This window comes from Wyeomyia smithii, chromosome 1, assembly GCF_029784165.1.
Source record: "Wyeomyia smithii strain HCP4-BCI-WySm-NY-G18 chromosome 1, ASM2978416v1, whole genome shotgun sequence".
Lineage (NCBI taxonomy): Eukaryota > Metazoa > Arthropoda > Insecta > Diptera > Culicidae > Wyeomyia > Wyeomyia smithii.
The window spans coordinates 70,881,719-70,900,308 of NC_073694.1; the positions used below are offsets into that span (position 1 = coordinate 70,881,719).

The 18,590-nt window shown below is 42.0% G+C and overlaps 1 protein-coding gene across 1 annotated transcript; it reads left to right on the forward strand.

Moving 5' to 3' along the window:
- The first annotated feature begins 2,661 nt into the window (after positions 1-2,661).
- Positions 2,662-4,940, forward strand: LOC129716814 (uncharacterized). Its single transcript, XM_055666648.1, has 3 exons — positions 2,662-3,942; positions 4,039-4,499; positions 4,574-4,940. The coding sequence occupies exons 1-3, from the start codon at positions 2,662-2,664 to the stop codon at positions 4,938-4,940; spliced, it is 2,109 nt and encodes a 702-aa protein (XP_055522623.1).
- Positions 4,941-18,590: the final 13,650 nt, after the last annotated feature.

Genomic DNA, 18,590 nt, shown 5'->3' on the forward strand with positions numbered 1-18,590 from the left:
AGAATTTTTAATTATCCTGAAAAAATCGAAAGTACCTCTACTAACGTAAGAAAACCCGAAAACAAAAATATTTTTACCTGAAATTCTTGAAAGGTTTAAAACACTTGCACTTTACTGTAGCTGTAATTGCTCAAATCTAACAATGACTGAATGCGTGAAATCATTTCGTCTAAGCTTGTGAAGTCTGCGTTAGGGAAATATACCAATCGTATGAAAAATGTATGTGGTTATTCGACCTTCAAATTTTTCCGCATTTTCCACGGAGTAATAAGAAAATGGAAACCAAAATTATCATGTTATACAAATCTTGTATATTATAGCTTTCCAACGGTATATTAACTATTGAAATCAGAGCAGTTGTTTTAGCGCTATTAGCATCTAAAATCTTCCATTCCGCCAACCAAAAACGTTACATGTTCAATCCAGTTTCCACAGAATGTACCTTAGTATGGTGAAGAAAACGTAGTCCCACGTCAAAATATCTAAGCTTTTCTGCACTCGACTGCATATGACACGAAGACTTTAGCCTTTTACGGAAATGCTTGTGTCATCACAGAACAATGACTTCGTGCATCCTAGAGGCAAATCGGGAGGATCTGAAGTAAATATGTTGTACAGGACTACGCAAGACTGAACCTCGAGGCACACTGCTCTGACAGGAAATCTATCAGATTTTGAATTATGATAGAAAACCTCCAGAGTTTGATCAGTAAGATAACTTTTTAAAATTTTCATTGGGGCTTTAAAATTGAAGTAATTTTTGCATTTTTCAATTATTAGAAAAAATATGCAATTTGGAAACAGCAATTGAAAATTTTACTAAAAATTCTATTGTGCTCTCAGGAAGATGTTTGAATAATATGTTAAAGATTCCATCGTCACCAGGTGCTTTCATATTTTCGAATTTTTTATTAATTGATACTGCGCATTATTTGAATTTAATTGAATATTAATGTATGTATGTGTAATTACATACATTATATTCAATTGCTAATTCCATTACATTATTTCAAAGGTTCGTCAAGGATATGGGAAGAAAATTCGGTAAAATGGCAAATAATAGTACGTCTGATTGAACTCATTCATCATCAAAATCATTGGATTGTGGCCTCACCTTTTTAGGCTCAGGGGGTTGTTCGAGTTGTTTGAGGTTATGGTGGCAATTTCAGACAATGTTATACAATTGAAGAATTACCTCAGGTGATTTTTCAATTATTGAAGATTTTCTGCAATCGTCATCACAACCTCAAACAAACAGATCATTCGCGTTGCGTCGCCCCTAATGATAAATTATGTCTTAAGGATTACCATTAGGACAACGGCCACCTCCTGGTGCCCAACAACGGCCGGCAGGACCAGCAGGGCAGAATCTGTAACCGGCAGCAAGACCTGTCCCACCACCTGCACCGGTCCCATCGCGTACAGCAGGACCATATGTACCAAGACCGGTTCCCGGGCTCGGCCTGCAAGGTCAAGGGCCGCCAATGCGACCGCGGCAGCCGGCGCCTCACCGCCCGTGGCCGTATCCGGGACCTCATCAGGAAGTTCGCCATCGCTATTCAGGGCCTCGCAATCCGGGGCCTCGCCCCTCGCAGCGCCGAATGCCGGATATATTAAGTTGGAAGTATGGTCCCTATTACAGGAGCTTCGAAGAACTCGTCTCATTTGAAATACATGGAGGTCGAGCACACAGAGGTCAGTTACTTGGAGCCTTAAAATGCCTGACGGATCTTACAAAAACTAATTTACACTTTTTTGTTCTATCACACACACACATACACATACACTTTTGTTGTTATATTTCCTGAACCTAATAAATCGAAATAAAAACGTTTATGTCGAACATAGGAGAGGATTGTACAAAACGCACCAGTTAAGCATTTTTGTGATTTACAGCGCTTCAAATCATTACAAAGAGACATTGAACGTGTAGGATGATTGTAGGATCTATTTTTTGTATGTTTATGACGAAGTTTATTATAAAATACTCGATTTCAATGTCTTTTTTGGTAAAAATTACCATTGCCGCCAAACAAACCCGCGACCAAAACGCACCACAACAAAGGTAAGTATGCTCCAAAGCAGATGGCTAATATGCCACTAGCAGAAATCAGCACGCGAAGTGAGAAACGCTTGAAGTCTCGAAAGTAAAATCAAAAATAATGAAACATGCTATAAGTTGTCAGGCAGCTCTTCATTGTGCATTTTGTCCCAATTTTAATTTTGATTGTTTTTAGGTAAAAGTTGACGAAAGTAAGTGGTTATATTACGTAGTTTTTAGTTGCTCCTTCAGAGCGCCATATTTAAACAGCCCTGTTAGGCTAAACAGAGAGAGTCTTTTGCATACTCGCGTGCCGTTCGGATGTATAATAAAAGTGTCTTATAAAAGGAAGTATCTGTGTGTTTTCATATAATAAAACATGGTGTCAGAAGCCATCGTGGTGTTCTGAAAATACTTCTGGCGTCATTAGAAATCGCGGAAAAGTATTTATGAGGAAAAAACAAGTTTGGACAGTGAAAGAATCATTTGCAGCAGCGGTCGATGTTTGCGATGCGAATAGTGTAATTGTGAACAAGTCGAGTCCTGTTTGGCAGCCATATTTCTTTTGCTGTGCCTACTTCGTGCGATTTTCCCGGTAGTGCTGAAAGTTACGTTTCAGAATGGATGCCGATCAATTTAATGTGTTTATGGAGCACCAAAGTGGTGTTTTCAAGGAAATGGTGGATGCACTGCGCCAAATGCGCGCACCACAGCAAAGTTCACGGTCGTCGATGGACAAGGCATCGGCTATACCTGTTCCTCTTCCTCCGCTTGAACTAGAGGGAGACATGGAACAAAACTACGAGTTTTTTGTGCAAAACTGGAAAAATTATGCAAGTGCAGTAGGAATGGATAAATGGCCGGCAGATCAAAACAGGCAAAAAACGAGTGTGCTTTTGTCTGTGATTGGAAAGTCTGCGCTAAAAAAGTATTTCAATTTTGAGCTGACGGACTCACAGCAGCAAGATCCTGACGTTGCAATCGAAGCAATAAAGCGAAAAGTAGTTTGCGAAAAAAACAAAATGGTGGATTGGTACAGTTATTTTTCGATGACGCAAGATGTGACCGAAAGTATCGATGAATTTGTTTCTCGATTGAAATCCTTAGCTAAGTTATGTCGCTTTGAGACACTGGAAGAAGATTTCATAATGTACAAAGTGGTGACGTCCAGTAAGTGGCCGAAGCTGCGAGGCAAGTTATTGACCACTCAGAATCTTACTTCAGGGAAAGCAATCGATATGTGTCGTACGGAAGAGATTGCAGAGAAGCACGCAGCTGTTGCGGGACTTTCTAGTGCCGATGTGAACCTGGTGAAGAGTAAGAAGAAAAAAATGAAATGCAAATACTGTGGTGACTGGCATGATTTTGCAAAGGGTTCGTGCCCTGCACTGGGAAAGAAGTGTCATGGGTGCGGTGGCAGAAACCATTTCGAAAAAGTGTGCAAGGCGCAAGGGAAGAAGATTAAAAATAAACGAAGAAATGTGAAAAAAGTACAAAATGACAGTATATCGACGAGTCAAAGTGAAGGAAGTGACAATTCAGAAACGGAGAGTGAAGAAGAAGAAAAAGAAGTGGTTATCGGAAAAGTTTATGATTTTTCGGATGCTGGAGGTAACGTGTTTGCTGATTTGAAGATTTTCATTAGCAAAAGATGGCAGTCTGTGCGCTGCGAACTAGATACCGGTGCGAATACGAGTATCGTTGGAATTGATTGGTTGAAGAAAGCAACCGGTGGCAACTCTCCCGATTTACTTCCGTCTAAATTTCGTCTGCAAAGTTTTGGCAGAGGTACGATTCCTGTTCTTGGTGAGGTCCGAATTCCTTGCCGACGCAACGGTCGTAAGTACACACTTGCGTTACAAGTCGTAAACGTCAATCACATGCCACTCCTGTCAGCAAAGGTATGTAAAAAACTTGAATTCGTTAAGTTTTGTCATTCCGTTGTCCTCCAATCATCAAGATCGGAGTAACACCTCCTCAACATTTACCGAGTCAAGGCTGAGCAGTTAGTTAAGCAGCACAAGCAACTTTTCGAGGGATATGGAAAGTTCCCTGGGGTTGTGTGTTTGGAAGTTGATCCCAATGTAGTTCCGTCCATTCAACAACCACGAAGAGTTCCAATTGCTATGCGTAGTTTACTGAAAGAGGATTTGAGGAAGCTAGAGCGAGATAGTATTATTATGAAGGAAACCCAACACATGGATTGGGTCAGCAATATTGTTCTTATAAGAAAGGGTGGACAAACCGGGCCGGTACGTATATGCTTGGATCCGATTCCACTTAATAAGGCTTTAAAACGTCCTCGCCTTCAGTTTGCTACCATCGACGAAGTTTTGCCAGAACTAGGACAAGCAAAGGTGTTTTCTACAGTGGATGCCAAAAAGGGTTTCTGGCATGTGCTATTGGACAACGAGAGTAGCCGTTTGACGACTTTTTGGACTCCGTTTGGCCGATACCGGTGGGTTCATGTGCCGTTTGGTGTTGCTCCTGCGCCAGAGATTTTTCAAGTTAAACTACAAGAAACAATTCAAGGACTGAATGCTTGGCTGACGACATACTGATCTACGGATCCGGTGAAACGTTGAGAGAGGCATTGGAAGATCATAACCGAAATCTGAAGGAATTGTTCCTTCAACTGGACAGAAACAACGTTAAGCTGAACCTAAGCAAACTCAAGCTCTGTGAAACGTCGGTCAAATTCTTTGGGCATATTCTGACGAACCAGGGATTGAAGGCAGATGATAGCAAGATCGCAACCATCAAGGAATTTCCTTCTCCAACGGATCGAAAACAACTGCAGAGATTCATCGGTACGATAAATTACCTCGGGCGCTACATCAAAAACCTCAGCGCTGAAAGTTCTTTGCTACGGAGATTGATTTCTGAAAAGGAACCGTGAATTTGGACGGATACGGAGGAGCAGGAGTTTAAGCGGATGAAGTCGATAGTGGGGGACGTTGGAACACTTCAGTACTACGATGTCAACAAACCGCTTGTGATTGAGTGTTACGCAAGCTCGTTCGGATTGGGTGTCATGGCACTCCAGGAAAAAGGTGTCATCGGTTATGCGTCACGCACGCTCACAGCGACGGAGAAGTGTTGAGCATGAGCATGAGCATGAGCATGATTGACCGCCCGCGGTTGCTACTCCGTTATTGCCAGATCAACTGTAATTACACAGAGAACCAACAGATGATGCTTGGGACCAACATGCATCCTCAATGTGTAAAAACTGGTGACCTTAATCTTTGTATTAGGCAATACCAGCGCCGGCCGCATCCGAATGCAGGTCAAAGAAGGAATTTGTATAGGAAAATGTTGACGTGATACTCGCCTATTGGAAGCCGAGAACACCTCTGCACTTCCACGAGAAATCACTGGGATGTTGGAGAAAGGGCAAGGTACACAGAAGGGCTCGTTTTGGTAAACGATGTGCTTGTTTCGAGTGTCGGGTTCTTTAGAACAAGTATCGCGCGAACAAGTTCATTATATCCGCCACGATATTCATAATGCGATTCGAACTTATTCAGTTTGACAATGTAACACCGCAAAAATAAATCGTACGCGAGAATACTAGACCTTTGATCAAATTGGGACAACTTCAAATGATATGGTATCTCCTCGTAAGGTGATCCTCTTTTCCTCTTTACACCGAAATCAAGGGCGCGTTGTTGATCTATCTTTAGATAATTCGACCTCATGAATGTATCGACGCGGAGTTCGTTCAACCGGACATTTCTACCTAACAAATCGACCAACGACGTTTCTCGTATACACTTTGTCTGCTCTAAAAAAACGATACGATCCCGCGAAAAACACACCTGAAAAACAGAATATAACAATGATGCGCGCTTATTACGAAAACGAACCATGAGTATATTTCTTGCCAAACGGTCCGCGATGTAGCCTTTGCTACTCGTAGCCATCAGCTATTTGTCAATCCCGAGTACTTTCGAAGAAACGACTGCACGTCGGCCGACGCGATTCTTTAGAGGGTATACATTGTGTTTTCGTTAATCGCGATATTTATCGACCGGACGAAATCTTCGGTTAAACAGTCACAGTGAGACATGAACAAGTATCTGGGTATAGCCCTCGAAATCACTATATTCTAAAAACGTTCATATAAGTAAAATGCTCCCGAGCCGGAAACGCAGTTAACATCGAAGCACTATGCACGACCGCTCTATTCCCTCCTACCGACGCAGAAACTCGGGGACACGACTTTTCACGCCGATTCTATCTTAGTTGTCGATGCGAATGTTGCCTATTAAATAAAAAAAAATGGCAAAGTTTCATGCATGCAAAGCCTTAATAATTTAAAAATGCAAATTTCCATATTGACCAATATATGGTTCTAAGTTTTTTAACAAAATGCCGACCTAGTCATGTTTGGAACATTGTATACAAAACATAAACAGCCCAAAAGCTAGAAAAATCGGAAAAGTGAAGCATAAGATTTCATGTATTATCACTGAACCATACTCCCAGCTTCCATAAACCACACCATTGCTCTCGAGGTGAGAACATGTTTGCTAATAAAACCCTACTTGAAGCCTGACCGTGCAAAACCGTGGTAGATGACGGATTCAAAGTATACTATGCGTCATATTGGCTCATTACTAAGTTGAGCTACCCATTACCTTATAATGGGTGTGATACTGTTGGAAAGATAGAAAAATGGCAAAGCTTGGTGCATCTAAAACATTAAGTGCAAACATTAGGTGTAGATGTACATACTAATCAAAAGTCTTGAAATTATTGACAGGACCAAACCAATCATGATTATTTCAGGCTGACTAAATAATCCTTGAAAGTCAAACTCGACTCCATTGAATTGAATTTTCTATTACCTGTCATGCGAGAGTCAGTGCGTTTAAAAATTCATGACACACGACACATCAGTAAATACAACTTAATTAATCTATTCTACCATAAATTCTAATAAACAACACTATTACACAAAACCACACGAAAAAAGTCTCCAGAAAAACATCTTAATTGCACTCTGTTTTCTATTTGGACAATCGAAACTGTAACAGTTAAACATTCATAACGGCCACAATCAAAACGGCACGCTACGTCGTTCCTCAAACTGGCAACTACGTAGTATCCGGTGGATCATCACATGATGTAAACCATATTCGAACGCGGACCAATTAGGAAAAAAAATAAAATTCCAAAAGCAAATCGTGTATGTCGTATCGAGCCCGTTGATAAGTTAACCTACCTCACCTGACGATTCTCATTGCTTTTACTTGTGGGAGAAAAAAAGTAAAACATTTCAAGACTCATCGCGCAAACAAAAAAAAGTAGGAGGGTGGTATTCAAGACACGACCGCATGACGTTGACTACCGTATTTTCTTATATTCCATCAAAACAAATAGTAGAGGGAATTGCAACTCCAGTATTTGTTGCAATTTTATCTAACAGTGCATTTCTGAATGCTGAATACTAGAAGAATGGATCTCTCTTATTTAATCGCTGTCATTTCATACATACCGCATGACGTAGGACTCTATATTTTTCATCTAACAGTGCTTTCTTATTTGCTGACATTAGAGCGCTTTGAACAATAATTAATAAATAAAACAGAAAATTCAATTAGCCGCTTCTGTACCAAAATTTCGAGGCACCAAAAGGTGCCAGTTGCCGATTATAGTTTCCTGGTTAGTCCGTCCAGAATTCCAGCCATTTAAGTGTTTTGCAGTAGCCATTTACTACTAAAGCCACCAGCATTACGGGTGAAACCGGCACGAGATGACCGGTACTATTTTGTATTTCCTCCTTTCAGCTGCTATCACCTAGCGTCTGCATGTCACTGGTGCGGTTTTGGAATCAGAATGATGGGGCGCCGGCCGCTGTCGTAAAATTAACACCAACAAAAAGATGCATATTTGCAAGGTTTTTTCCGCTAGCAGCAGCATTTTGTAATAAAACAGAAAATTCAATTAGCCGCTTCTGTAACAAAATTTCGAGGCACAAAAAGGGGCCAGGTGCCGAATATATCCATGTTTTTGGTCAGTCCGTCCAGAATTCTTTCAAGATAGCGTCCGTATGTAGCCGGTACGGTTTAGTAATGAAACTGATGGGGTGAAATGTTCGAACGGTACGTTTTATACCAAGGCTTCGTCAGATAAATTAAAAGAGGGATGGGCTACATAAATTATGGAATGGAAGAGACAAATGTTTCTTGAAAGCTGCGCCGGCCGCTGTCATAATATTAACACCAACACAAACATGCATTTTTGCAAGGTTTTTTCCGCTAGCAGCATCATTTGGTAAAACAGAAAATTCAATTTGCCGCTTCTGTACCAAAATTTCGAGGCACCAAAAGGTGCCAGTTGCCGATTATAGTTTCCTGGTTAGTCCGTCCAGAACTCCAGCCATTTAAGTGTTTTGCAGTAGCCATTTACTACTAAAGCCACCAGCATTACGGGTGAAACCGGCACGAGATGACCGGTACTATTTTGTATTTCCTCCTTTCAGCTGCTATCACCTAGCGTCTGCATGTCACTGGTGCGGTTTTGGAATCAGAATGATGGGGCGCCGGCCGCTGTCGTAAAATTAACACCAACAAAAAGATGCATATTTGCAAGGTTTTTTCCGCTAGCAGCAGCATTTTGTAATAAAACAGAAAATTCAATTAGCCGCTTCTGTAACAAAATTTCGAGGCACCAAAAGGGGCCAGGTGCCGAATATATCCATGTTTTTGGTCAGTCCGTCCAGAATTCTTTCAAGATAGCGTCCGTATGTAGCCGGTACGGTTTAGTAATGAAACTGATGGGGTGAAATGTTCGAACGGTACGTTTTATACCAAGGCTTCGTCAGATAAATTAAAAGAGGGATGGGCTACATAAGTTATGGAATGGAAGAGACAAATGTTTCTTGAAATCTGCGCCGGCCGCTGTCATAATATTAACACCAACACAAACATGCATTTTTGCAAGGTTTTTTCCGCTAGCAGCATCATTTGGTAAAACAGAAAATTCAATTTGCCGCTTCTGTAACAAAATTTAGAGGCACCAAAAGGTGCCAGTTGCCGATTATAGTTTCCTGGTTAGTCCGTCCAGAATTCCAGCCATTTAAGTGTTTTGCAGTAGCCATTTACTACTAAAGCCACCAGCATTACGGGTGAAACCGGCACGAGATGACCGGTACTATTTTGTATTTCCTCCTTTCAGCTGCTATCACCTAGCGTCTGCATGTCACTGGTGCGGTTTTGGAATCAGAATGATGGGGCGCTGGCCGCTGTCGTAAAATTAACACCAACAAAAAGATGCATATTTGCAAGGTTTTTTCCGCTAGCAGCAGCATTTTGTAATAAAACAGAAAATTCAATTAGCCGCTTCTGTAACAAAATTTAGAGGCACCAAAAGGGGCCAGGTGCCGAATATATCCATGTTTTTGGTCAGTCCGTCCAGAATTCTTTCAAGATAGCGTCCGTATGTAGCCGGTACGGTTTAGTAATGAAACTGATGGGGTGAAATGTTCGAACGGTACGTTTTATACCAAGGCTTCGTCAGATAAATTAAAAGAGGGATGGGCTACATAAGTTATGGAATGGAAGAGACAAATGTTTCTTGAAAGCTGCGCCGGCCGCTGTCATAATATTAACACCAACACAAACATGCATTTTTGCAAGGTTTTTTCCGCTAGCAGCATCATTTGGTAAAACAGAAAATTCAATTTGCCGCTTCTGTAACAAAATTTAGAGGCACCAAAAGGTGCCAGTTGCCGATTATAGTTTCCTGGTTAGTCCGTCCAGAATTCCAGCCATTTAAGTGTTTTGCAGTAGCCATTTACTACTAAAGCCACCAGCATTACGGGTGAAACCGGCACGAGATGACCGGTACTATTTTGTATTTCCTCCTTTCAGCTGCTATCACCTAGCGTCCGCATGTCACTGGTGCGGTTTTGGAATCAGAATGATGGGGCGTCGGCCGCTGTCGTAAAATTAACACCAACAAAAAGATGCATATTTGCAAGGTTTTTTCCGCTAGCAGCAGCATTTTGTAATAAAACAGAAAATTCAATTAGCCGCTTCTGTAACAAAATTTCGAGGCACCAAAAGGGGCCAGGTGCCGAATATATCCATGTTTTTGGTCAGTCCGTCCAGAATTCTTTCAAGATAGCGTCCGTATGTAGCCGGTACGGTTTAGTAATGAAACTGATGGGGTGAAATGTTCGAACGGTACGTTTTATACCAAGGCTTCGTCAGATAAATTAAAAGAGGGATGGGCTACATAAATTATGGAATGGAAGAGACAAATGTTTCTTGAAAGCTGCGCCGGCCGCTGTCATAATATTAACACCAACACAAGCATGCATTTTTGCAAGGTTTTTTCCGCTAGCAGCATCATTTGGTAAAACAGAAAATTCAATTTGCCGCTTCTGTAACAAAATTTAGAGGCACCAAAAGGTGCCAGTTGCCGATTATAGTTTCCTGGTTAGTCCGTCCAGAATTCCAGCCATTTAAGTGTTTTGCAGTAGCCATTTACTACTAAAGCCACCAGCATTACGGGTGAAACCGGCACGAGATGACCGGTACTATTTTGTATTTCCACCTTTCAGCTGCTATCACCTAGCGTCCGCATGTCACTGGTGCGGTTTTGGAATCAGAATGATGGGGCGCCGGCCGCTGTCGTAAAATTAACACCAACAAAAAGATGCATATTTGCAAGGTTTTTTCCGCTAGCAGCAGCATTTTGTAATAAAACAGAAAATTCAATTAGCCGCTTCTGTAACAAAATTTCGAGGCACCAAAAGGGGCCAGGTGCCGAATATATCCATGTTTTTGGTCAGTCCGTCCAGAATTCTTTCAAGATAGCGTCCGTATGTAGCCGGTACGGTTTAGTAATGAAACTGATGGGGTGAAATGTTCGAACGGTACGTTTTATACCAAGGCTTCGTCAGATAAATTAAAAGAGGGATGGGCTACATAAATTATGGAATGGAAGAGACAAATGTTTCTTGAAAGCTGCGCCGGCCGCTGTCATAATATTAACACCAACACAAACATGCATTTTTGCAAGGTTTTTTCCGCTAGCAGCATCATTTGGTAAAACAGAAAATTCAATTTGCCGCTTCTGTAACAAAATTTAGAGGCACCAAAAGGTGCCAGTTGCCGATTATAGTTTCCTGGTTAGTCCGTCCAGAATTCCAGCCATTTAAGTGTTTTGCAGTAGCCATTTACTACTAAAGCCACCAGCATTACGGGTGAAACCGGCACGAGATGACCGGTACTATTTTGTATTTCCTCCTTTCAGCTGCTATCACCTAGCGTCCGCATGTCACTGGTGCGGTTTTGGAATCAGAATGATGGGGCGTCGGCCGCTGTCGTAAAATTAACACCAACAAAAAGATGCATATTTGCAAGGTTTTTTCCGCTAGCAGCAGCATTTTGTAATAAAACAGAAAATTCAATTAGCCGCTTCTGTAACAAAATTTCGAGGCACCAAAAGGGGCCAGGTGCCGAATATATCCATGTTTTTGGTCAGTCCGTCCAGAATTCTTTCAAGATAGCGTCCGTATGTAGCCGGTACGGTTTAGTAATGAAACTGATGGGGTGAAATGTTCGAACGGTACGTTTTATACCAAGGCTTCGTCAGATAAATTAAAAGAGGGATGGGCTACATAAATTATGGAATGGAAGAGACAAATGTTTCTTGAAAGCTGCGCCGGCCGCTGTCATAATATTAACACCAACACAAACATGCATTTTTGCAAGGTTTTTTCCGCTAGCAGCATCATTTGGTAAAACAGAAAATTCAATTTGCCGCTTCTGTAACAAAATTTAGAGGCACCAAAAGGTGCCAGTTGCCGATTATAGTTTCCTGGTTAGTCCGTCCAGAATTCCAGCCATTTAAGTGTTTTGCAGTAGCCATTTACTACTAAAGCCACCAGCATTACGGGTGAAACCGGCACGAGATGACCGGTACTATTTTGTATTTCCTCCTTTCAGCTGCTATCACCTAGCGTCCGCATGTCACTGGTGCGGTTTTGGAATCAGAATGATGGGGCGTCGGCCGCTGTCGTAAAATTAACACCAACAAAAAGATGCATATTTGCAAGGTTTTTTCCGCTAGCAGCAGCATTTTGTAATAAAACAGAAAATTCAATTAGCCGCTTCTGTAACAAAATTTCGAGGCACCAAAAGGGGCCAGGTGCCGAATATATCCATGTTTTTGGTCAGTCCGTCCAGAATTCTTTCAAGATAGCGTCCGTATGTAGCCGGTACGGTTTAGTAATGAAACTGATGGGGTGAAATGTTCGAACGGTACGTTTTATACCAAGGCTTCGTCAGATAAATTAAAAGAGGGATGGGCTACATAAATTATGGAATGGAAGAGACAAATGTTTCTTGAAAGCTGCGCCGGCCGCTGTCATAATATTAACACCAACACAAACATGCATTTTTGCAAGGTTTTTTCCGCTAGCAGCATCATTTGGTAAAACAGAAAATTCAATTTGCCGCTTCTGTAACAAAATTTAGAGGCACCAAAAGGTGCCAGTTGCCGATTATAGTTTCCTGGTTAGTCCGTCCAGAATTCCAGCCATTTAAGTGTTTTGCAGTAGCCATTTACTACTAAAGCCACCAGCATTACGGGTGAAACCGGCACGAGATGACCGGTACTATTTTGTATTTCCTCCTTTCAGCTGCTATCACCTAGCGTCCGCATGTCACTGGTGCGGTTTTGGAATCAGAATGATGGGGCGTCGGCCGCTGTCGTAAAATTAACACCAACAAAAAGATGCATATTTGCAAGGTTTTTTCCGCTAGCAGCAGCATTTTGTAATAAAACAGAAAATTCAATTAGCCGCTTCTGTAACAAAATTTCGAGGCACCAAAAGGGGCCAGGTGCCGAATATATCCATGTTTTTGGTCAGTCCGTCCAGAATTCTTTCAAGATAGCGTCCGTATGTAGCCGGTACGGTTTAGTAATGAAACTGATGGGGTGAAATGTTCGAACGGTACGTTTTATACCAAGGCTTCGTCAGATAAATTAAAAGAGGGATGGGCTACATAAATTATGGAATGGAAGAGACAAATGTTTCTTGAAAGCTGCGCCGGCCGCTGTCATAATATTAACACCAACACAAACATGCATTTTTGCAAGGTTTTTTCCGCTAGCAGCATCATTTGGTAAAACAGAAAATTCAATTTGCCGCTTCTGTAACAAAATTTAGAGGCACCAAAAGGTGCCAGTTGCCGATTATAGTTTCCTGGTTAGTCCGTCCAGAATTCCAGCCATTTAAGTGTTTTGCAGTAGCCATTAACTACTAAAGCCACCAGCATTACGGGTGAAACCGGCACGAGATGACCGGTACTATTTTGTATTTCCTCCTTTCAGCTGCTATCACCTAGCGTCCGCATGTCACTGGTGCGGTTTTGGAATCAGAATGATGGGGCGCCGGCCGCTGTCGTAAAATTAACACCAACAAAAAGATGCATATTTGCAAGGTTTTTTCCGCTAGCAGCAGCATTTTGTAATAAAACAGAAAATTCAATTAGCCGCTTCTGTAACAAAATTTCGAGGCACCAAAAGGGGCCAGGTGCCGAATATATCCATGTTTTTGGTCAGTCCGTCCAGAATTCTTTCAAGATAGCGTCTGTATGTAGCCGGTACGGTTTAGTAATGAAACTGATGGGGTGAAATGTTCGAACGGTACGTTTTATACCAAGGCTTCGTCAGATAAATTAAAAGAGGGATGGGCTACATAAGTTATGGAATGGAAGAGACAAATGTTTCTTGAAAGCTGCGCCGGCCGCTGTCATAATATTAACACCAACACAAACATGCATTTTTGCAAGGTTTTTTCCGCTAGCAGCATCATTTGGTAAAACAGAAAATTCAATTTGCCGCTTCTGTACCAAAATTTCGAGGCACCAAAAGGTGCCAGTTGCCGATTATAGTTTCCTGGTTAGTCCGTCCAGAATTCCAGCCATTTAAGTGTTTTGCAGTAGCCATTTACTACTAAAGCCACCAGCATTACGGGTGAAACCGGCACGAGATGACCGGTACTATTTTGTATTTCCTCCTTTCAGCTGCTATCACCTAGCGTCCGCATGTCACTGGTGCGGTTTTGGAATCAGAATGATGGGGCGCCGGCCGCTGTCGTAAAATTAACACCAACAAAAAGATGCATATTTGCAAGGTTTTTTCCGCTAGCAGCAGCATTTTGTAATAAAACAGAAAATTCAATTAGCCGCTTCTGTAACAAAATTTCGAGGCACCAAAAGGGGCCAGGTGCCGAATATATCCATGTTTTTGGTCAGTCCGTCCAGAATTCTTTCAAGATAGCGTCCGTATGTAGCCGGTACGGTTTAGTAATGAAACTGATGGGGTGAAATGTTCGAACGGTACGTTTTATACCAAGGCTTCGTCAGATAAATTAAAAGAGGGATGGGCTACATAAATTATGGAATGGAAGAGACAAATGTTTCTTGAAAGCTGCGCCGGCCGCTGTCATAATATTAACACCAACACAAACATGCATTTTTGCAAGGTTTTTTCCGCTAGCAGCATCATTTGGTAAAACAGAAAATTCAATTTGCCGCTTCTGTAACAAAATTTAGAGGCACCAAAAGGTGCCAGTTGCCGATTATAGTTTCCTGGTTAGTCCGTCCAGAATTCCAGCCATTTAAGTGTTTTGCAGTAGCCATTTACTACTAAAGCCACCAGCATTACGGGTGAAACCGGCACGAGATGACCGGTACTATTTTGTATTTCCTCCTTTCAGCTGCTATCACCTAGCGTCCGCATGTCACTGGTGCGGTTTTGGAATCAGAATGATGGGGCGCCGGCCGCTGTCGTAAAATTAACACCAACAAAAAGATGCATATTTGCAAGGTTTTTTCCGCTAGCAGCAGCATTTTGTAATAAAACAGAAAATTCAATTAGCCGCTTCTGTAACAAAATTTCGAGGCACCAAAAGGGGCCAGGTGCCGAATATATCCATGTTTTTGGTCAGTCCGTCCAGAATTCTTTCAAGATAGCGTCTGTATGTAGCCGGTACGGTTTAGTAATGAAACTGATGGGGTGAAATGTTCGAACGGTACGTTTTATACCAAGGCTTCGTCAGATAAGTTAAAAGAGGGATGGGCTACATAAGTTATGGAATGGAAGAGACAAATGTTTCTTGAAAGCTGCGCCGGCCGCTGTCATAATATTAACACCAACACAAACATGCATTTTTGCAAGGTTTTTTCCGCTAGCAGCATCATTTGGTAAAACAGAAAATTCAATTAGCCGCTTCTGTACCAAAATTTCGAGGCACCAAAAGGTGCCAGTTGCCGATTATAGTTTCCTGGTTAGTCCGTCCAGAATTCCAGCCATTTAAGTGTTTTGCAGTAGCCATTTACTACTAAAGCCACCAGCATTACGGGTGAAACCGGCACGAGATGACCGGTACTATTTTGTATTTCCTCCTTTCAGCTGCTATCACCTAGCGTCCGCATGTCACTGGTGCGGTTTTGGAATCAGAATGATGGGGCGCCGGCCGCTGTCGTAAAATTAACACCAACAAAAAGATGCATATTTGCAAGGTTTTTTCCGCTAGCAGCAGCATTTTGTAATAAAACAGAAAATTCAATTAGCCGCTTCTGTAACAAAATTTCGAGGCACCAAAAGGGGCCAGGTGCCGAATATATCCATGTTTTTGGTCAGTCCGTCCAGAATTCTTTCAAGATAGCGTCCGTATGTAGCCGGTACGGTTTAGTAATGAAACTGATGGGGTGAAATGTTCGAACGGTACGTTTTATACCAAGGCTTCGTCAGATAAATTAAAAGAGGGATGGGCTACATAAGTTATGGAATGGAAGAGACAAATGTTTCTTGAAAGCTGCGCCGGCCGCTGTCATAATATTAACACCAACACAAACATGCATTTTTGCAAGGTTTTTTCCGCTAGCAGCATCATTTGGTAAAACAGAAAATTCAATTAGCCGCTTCTGTACCAAAATTTCGAGGCACCAAAAGGTGCCAGTTGCCGATTATAGTTTCCTGGTTAGTCCGTCCAGAATTCCAGCCATTTAAGTGTTTTGCAGTAGCCATTTACTACTAAAGCCACCAGCATTACGGATGAAACCGGCACGAGATGTTCGGTACTATTTTGTATTTCCTCCTTTCAGGTGCTATCACCTAGCGTCCGCATGTCACTGGTGCGGTTTTGGAATCAGAATGATGGGGCGCCGGCCGCTGTCGTAAAATTAACACCAACAAAAAGATGCATATTTGCAAGGTTTTTTCCGCTAGCAGCAGCATTTTGTAATAAAACAGAAAATTCAATTAGCCGCTTCTGTAACAAAATTTCGAGGCACCAAAAGGGGCCAGGTGCCGAATATATCCATGTTTTTGGTCAGTCCGTCCAGAATTCTTTCAAGATAGCGTCCGTATGTAGCCGGTACGGTTTAGTAATGAAACTGATGGGGTGAAATGTTCGAACGGTACGTTTTATACCAAGGCTTCGTCAGATAAATTAAAAGAGGGATGGGCTACATAAATTATGGAATGGAAGAGACAAATGTTTCTTGAAAGCTGCGCCGGCCGCTGTCATAATATTAACACCAACACAAACATGCATTTTTGCAAGGTTTTTTCCGCTAGCAGCATCATTTGGTAAAACAGAAAATTCAATTTGCCGCTTCTGTACCAAAATTTCGAGGCACCAAAAGGTGCCAGTTGCCGATTATAGTTTCCTGGTTAGTCCGTCCAGAATTCCAGCCATTTAAGTGTTTTGCAGTAGCCATTTACTACTAAAGCCACCAGCATTACGGGTGAAACCGGCACGAGATGACCGGTACTATTTTGTATTTCCTCCTTTCAGCTGCTATCACCTAGCGTCTGCATGTCACTGGTGCGGTTTTGGAATCAGAATGATGGGGCGCCGGCCGCTGTCGTAAAATTAACACCAACAAAAAGATGCATATTTGCAAGGTTTTTTCCGCTAGCAGCAGCATTTTGTAATAAAACAGAAAATTCAATTAGCCGCTTCTGTAACAAAATTTCGAGGCACCAAAAGGGGCCAGGTGCCGAATATATCCATGTTTTTGGTCAGTCCGTCCAGAATTCTTTCAAGATAGCGTCCGTATGTAGCCGGTACGGTTTAGTAATGAAACTGATGGGGTGAAATGTTCGAACGGTACGTTTTATACCAAGGCTTCGTCAGATAAATTAAAAGAGGGATGGGCTACATAAATTATGGAATGGAAGAGACAAATGTTTCTTGAAAGCTGCGCCGGCCGCTGTCATAATATTAACACCAACACAAACATGCATTTTTGCAAGGTTTTTTCCGCTAGCAGCATCATTTGGTAAAACAGAAAATTCAATTTGCCGCTTCTGTACCAAAATTTCGAGGCACCAAAAGGTGCCAGTTGCCGATTATAGTTTCCTGGTTAGTCCGTCCAGAATTCCAGCCATTTAAGTGTTTTGCAGTAGCCATTTACTACTAAAGCCACCAGCATTACGGGTGAAACCGGCACGAGATGACCGGTACTATTTTGTATTTCCTCCTTTCAGCTGCTATCACCTAGCGTCCGCATGTCACTGGTGCGGTTTTGGAATCAGAATGATGGGGCGCCGGCCGCTGTCGTAAAATTAACACCAACAAAAAGATGCATATTTGCAAGGTTTTTTCCGCTAGCAGCAGCATTTTGTAATAAAACAGAAAATTCAATTAGCCGCTTCTGTAACAAAATTTCGAGGCACCAAAAGGGGCCAGGTGCCGAATATATCCATGTTTTTGGTCAGTCCGTCCAGAATTCTTTCAAGATAGCGTCTGTATGTAGCCGGTACGGTTTAGTAATGAAACTGATGGGGTGAAATGTTCGAACGGTACGTTTTATACCAAGGCTTCGTCAGATAAATTAAAAGAGGGATGGGCTACATAAGTTATGGAATGGAAGAGACAAATGTTTCTTGAAAGCTGCGCCGGCCGCTGTCATAATATTAACACCAACACAAACATGCATTTTTGCAAGGTTTTTTCCGCTAGCAGCATCATTTGGTAAAACAGAAAATTCAATTAGCCGCTTCTGTACCAAAATTTCGAGGCACCAAAAGGTGCCAGTTGCCGATTATAGTTTCCTGGTTAGTCCGTCCAGAATTCCAGCCATTTAAGTGTTTTGCAGTAGCCATTTACTACTAAAGCCACCAGCATTACGGGTGAAACCGGCACGAGATGACCGGTACTATTTTGTATTTCCTCCTTTCAGCTGCTATCACCTAGCGTCCGCATGTCACTGGTGCGGTTTTGGAATCAGAATGATGGGGCGCCGGCCGCTGTCGTAAAATTAACACCAACAAAAAGATGCATATTTGCAAGGTTTTTTCCGCTAGCAGCAGCATTTTGTAATAAAACAGAAAATTCAATTAGCCGCTTCTGTAACAAAATTTCGAGGCACCAAAAGGGGCCAGGTGCCGAATATATCCATGTTTTTGGTCAGTCCGTCCAGAATTCTTTCAAGATAGCGTCCGTATGTAGCCGGTACGGTTTAGTAATGAAACTGATGGGGTGAAATGTTCGAACGGTACGTTTTATACC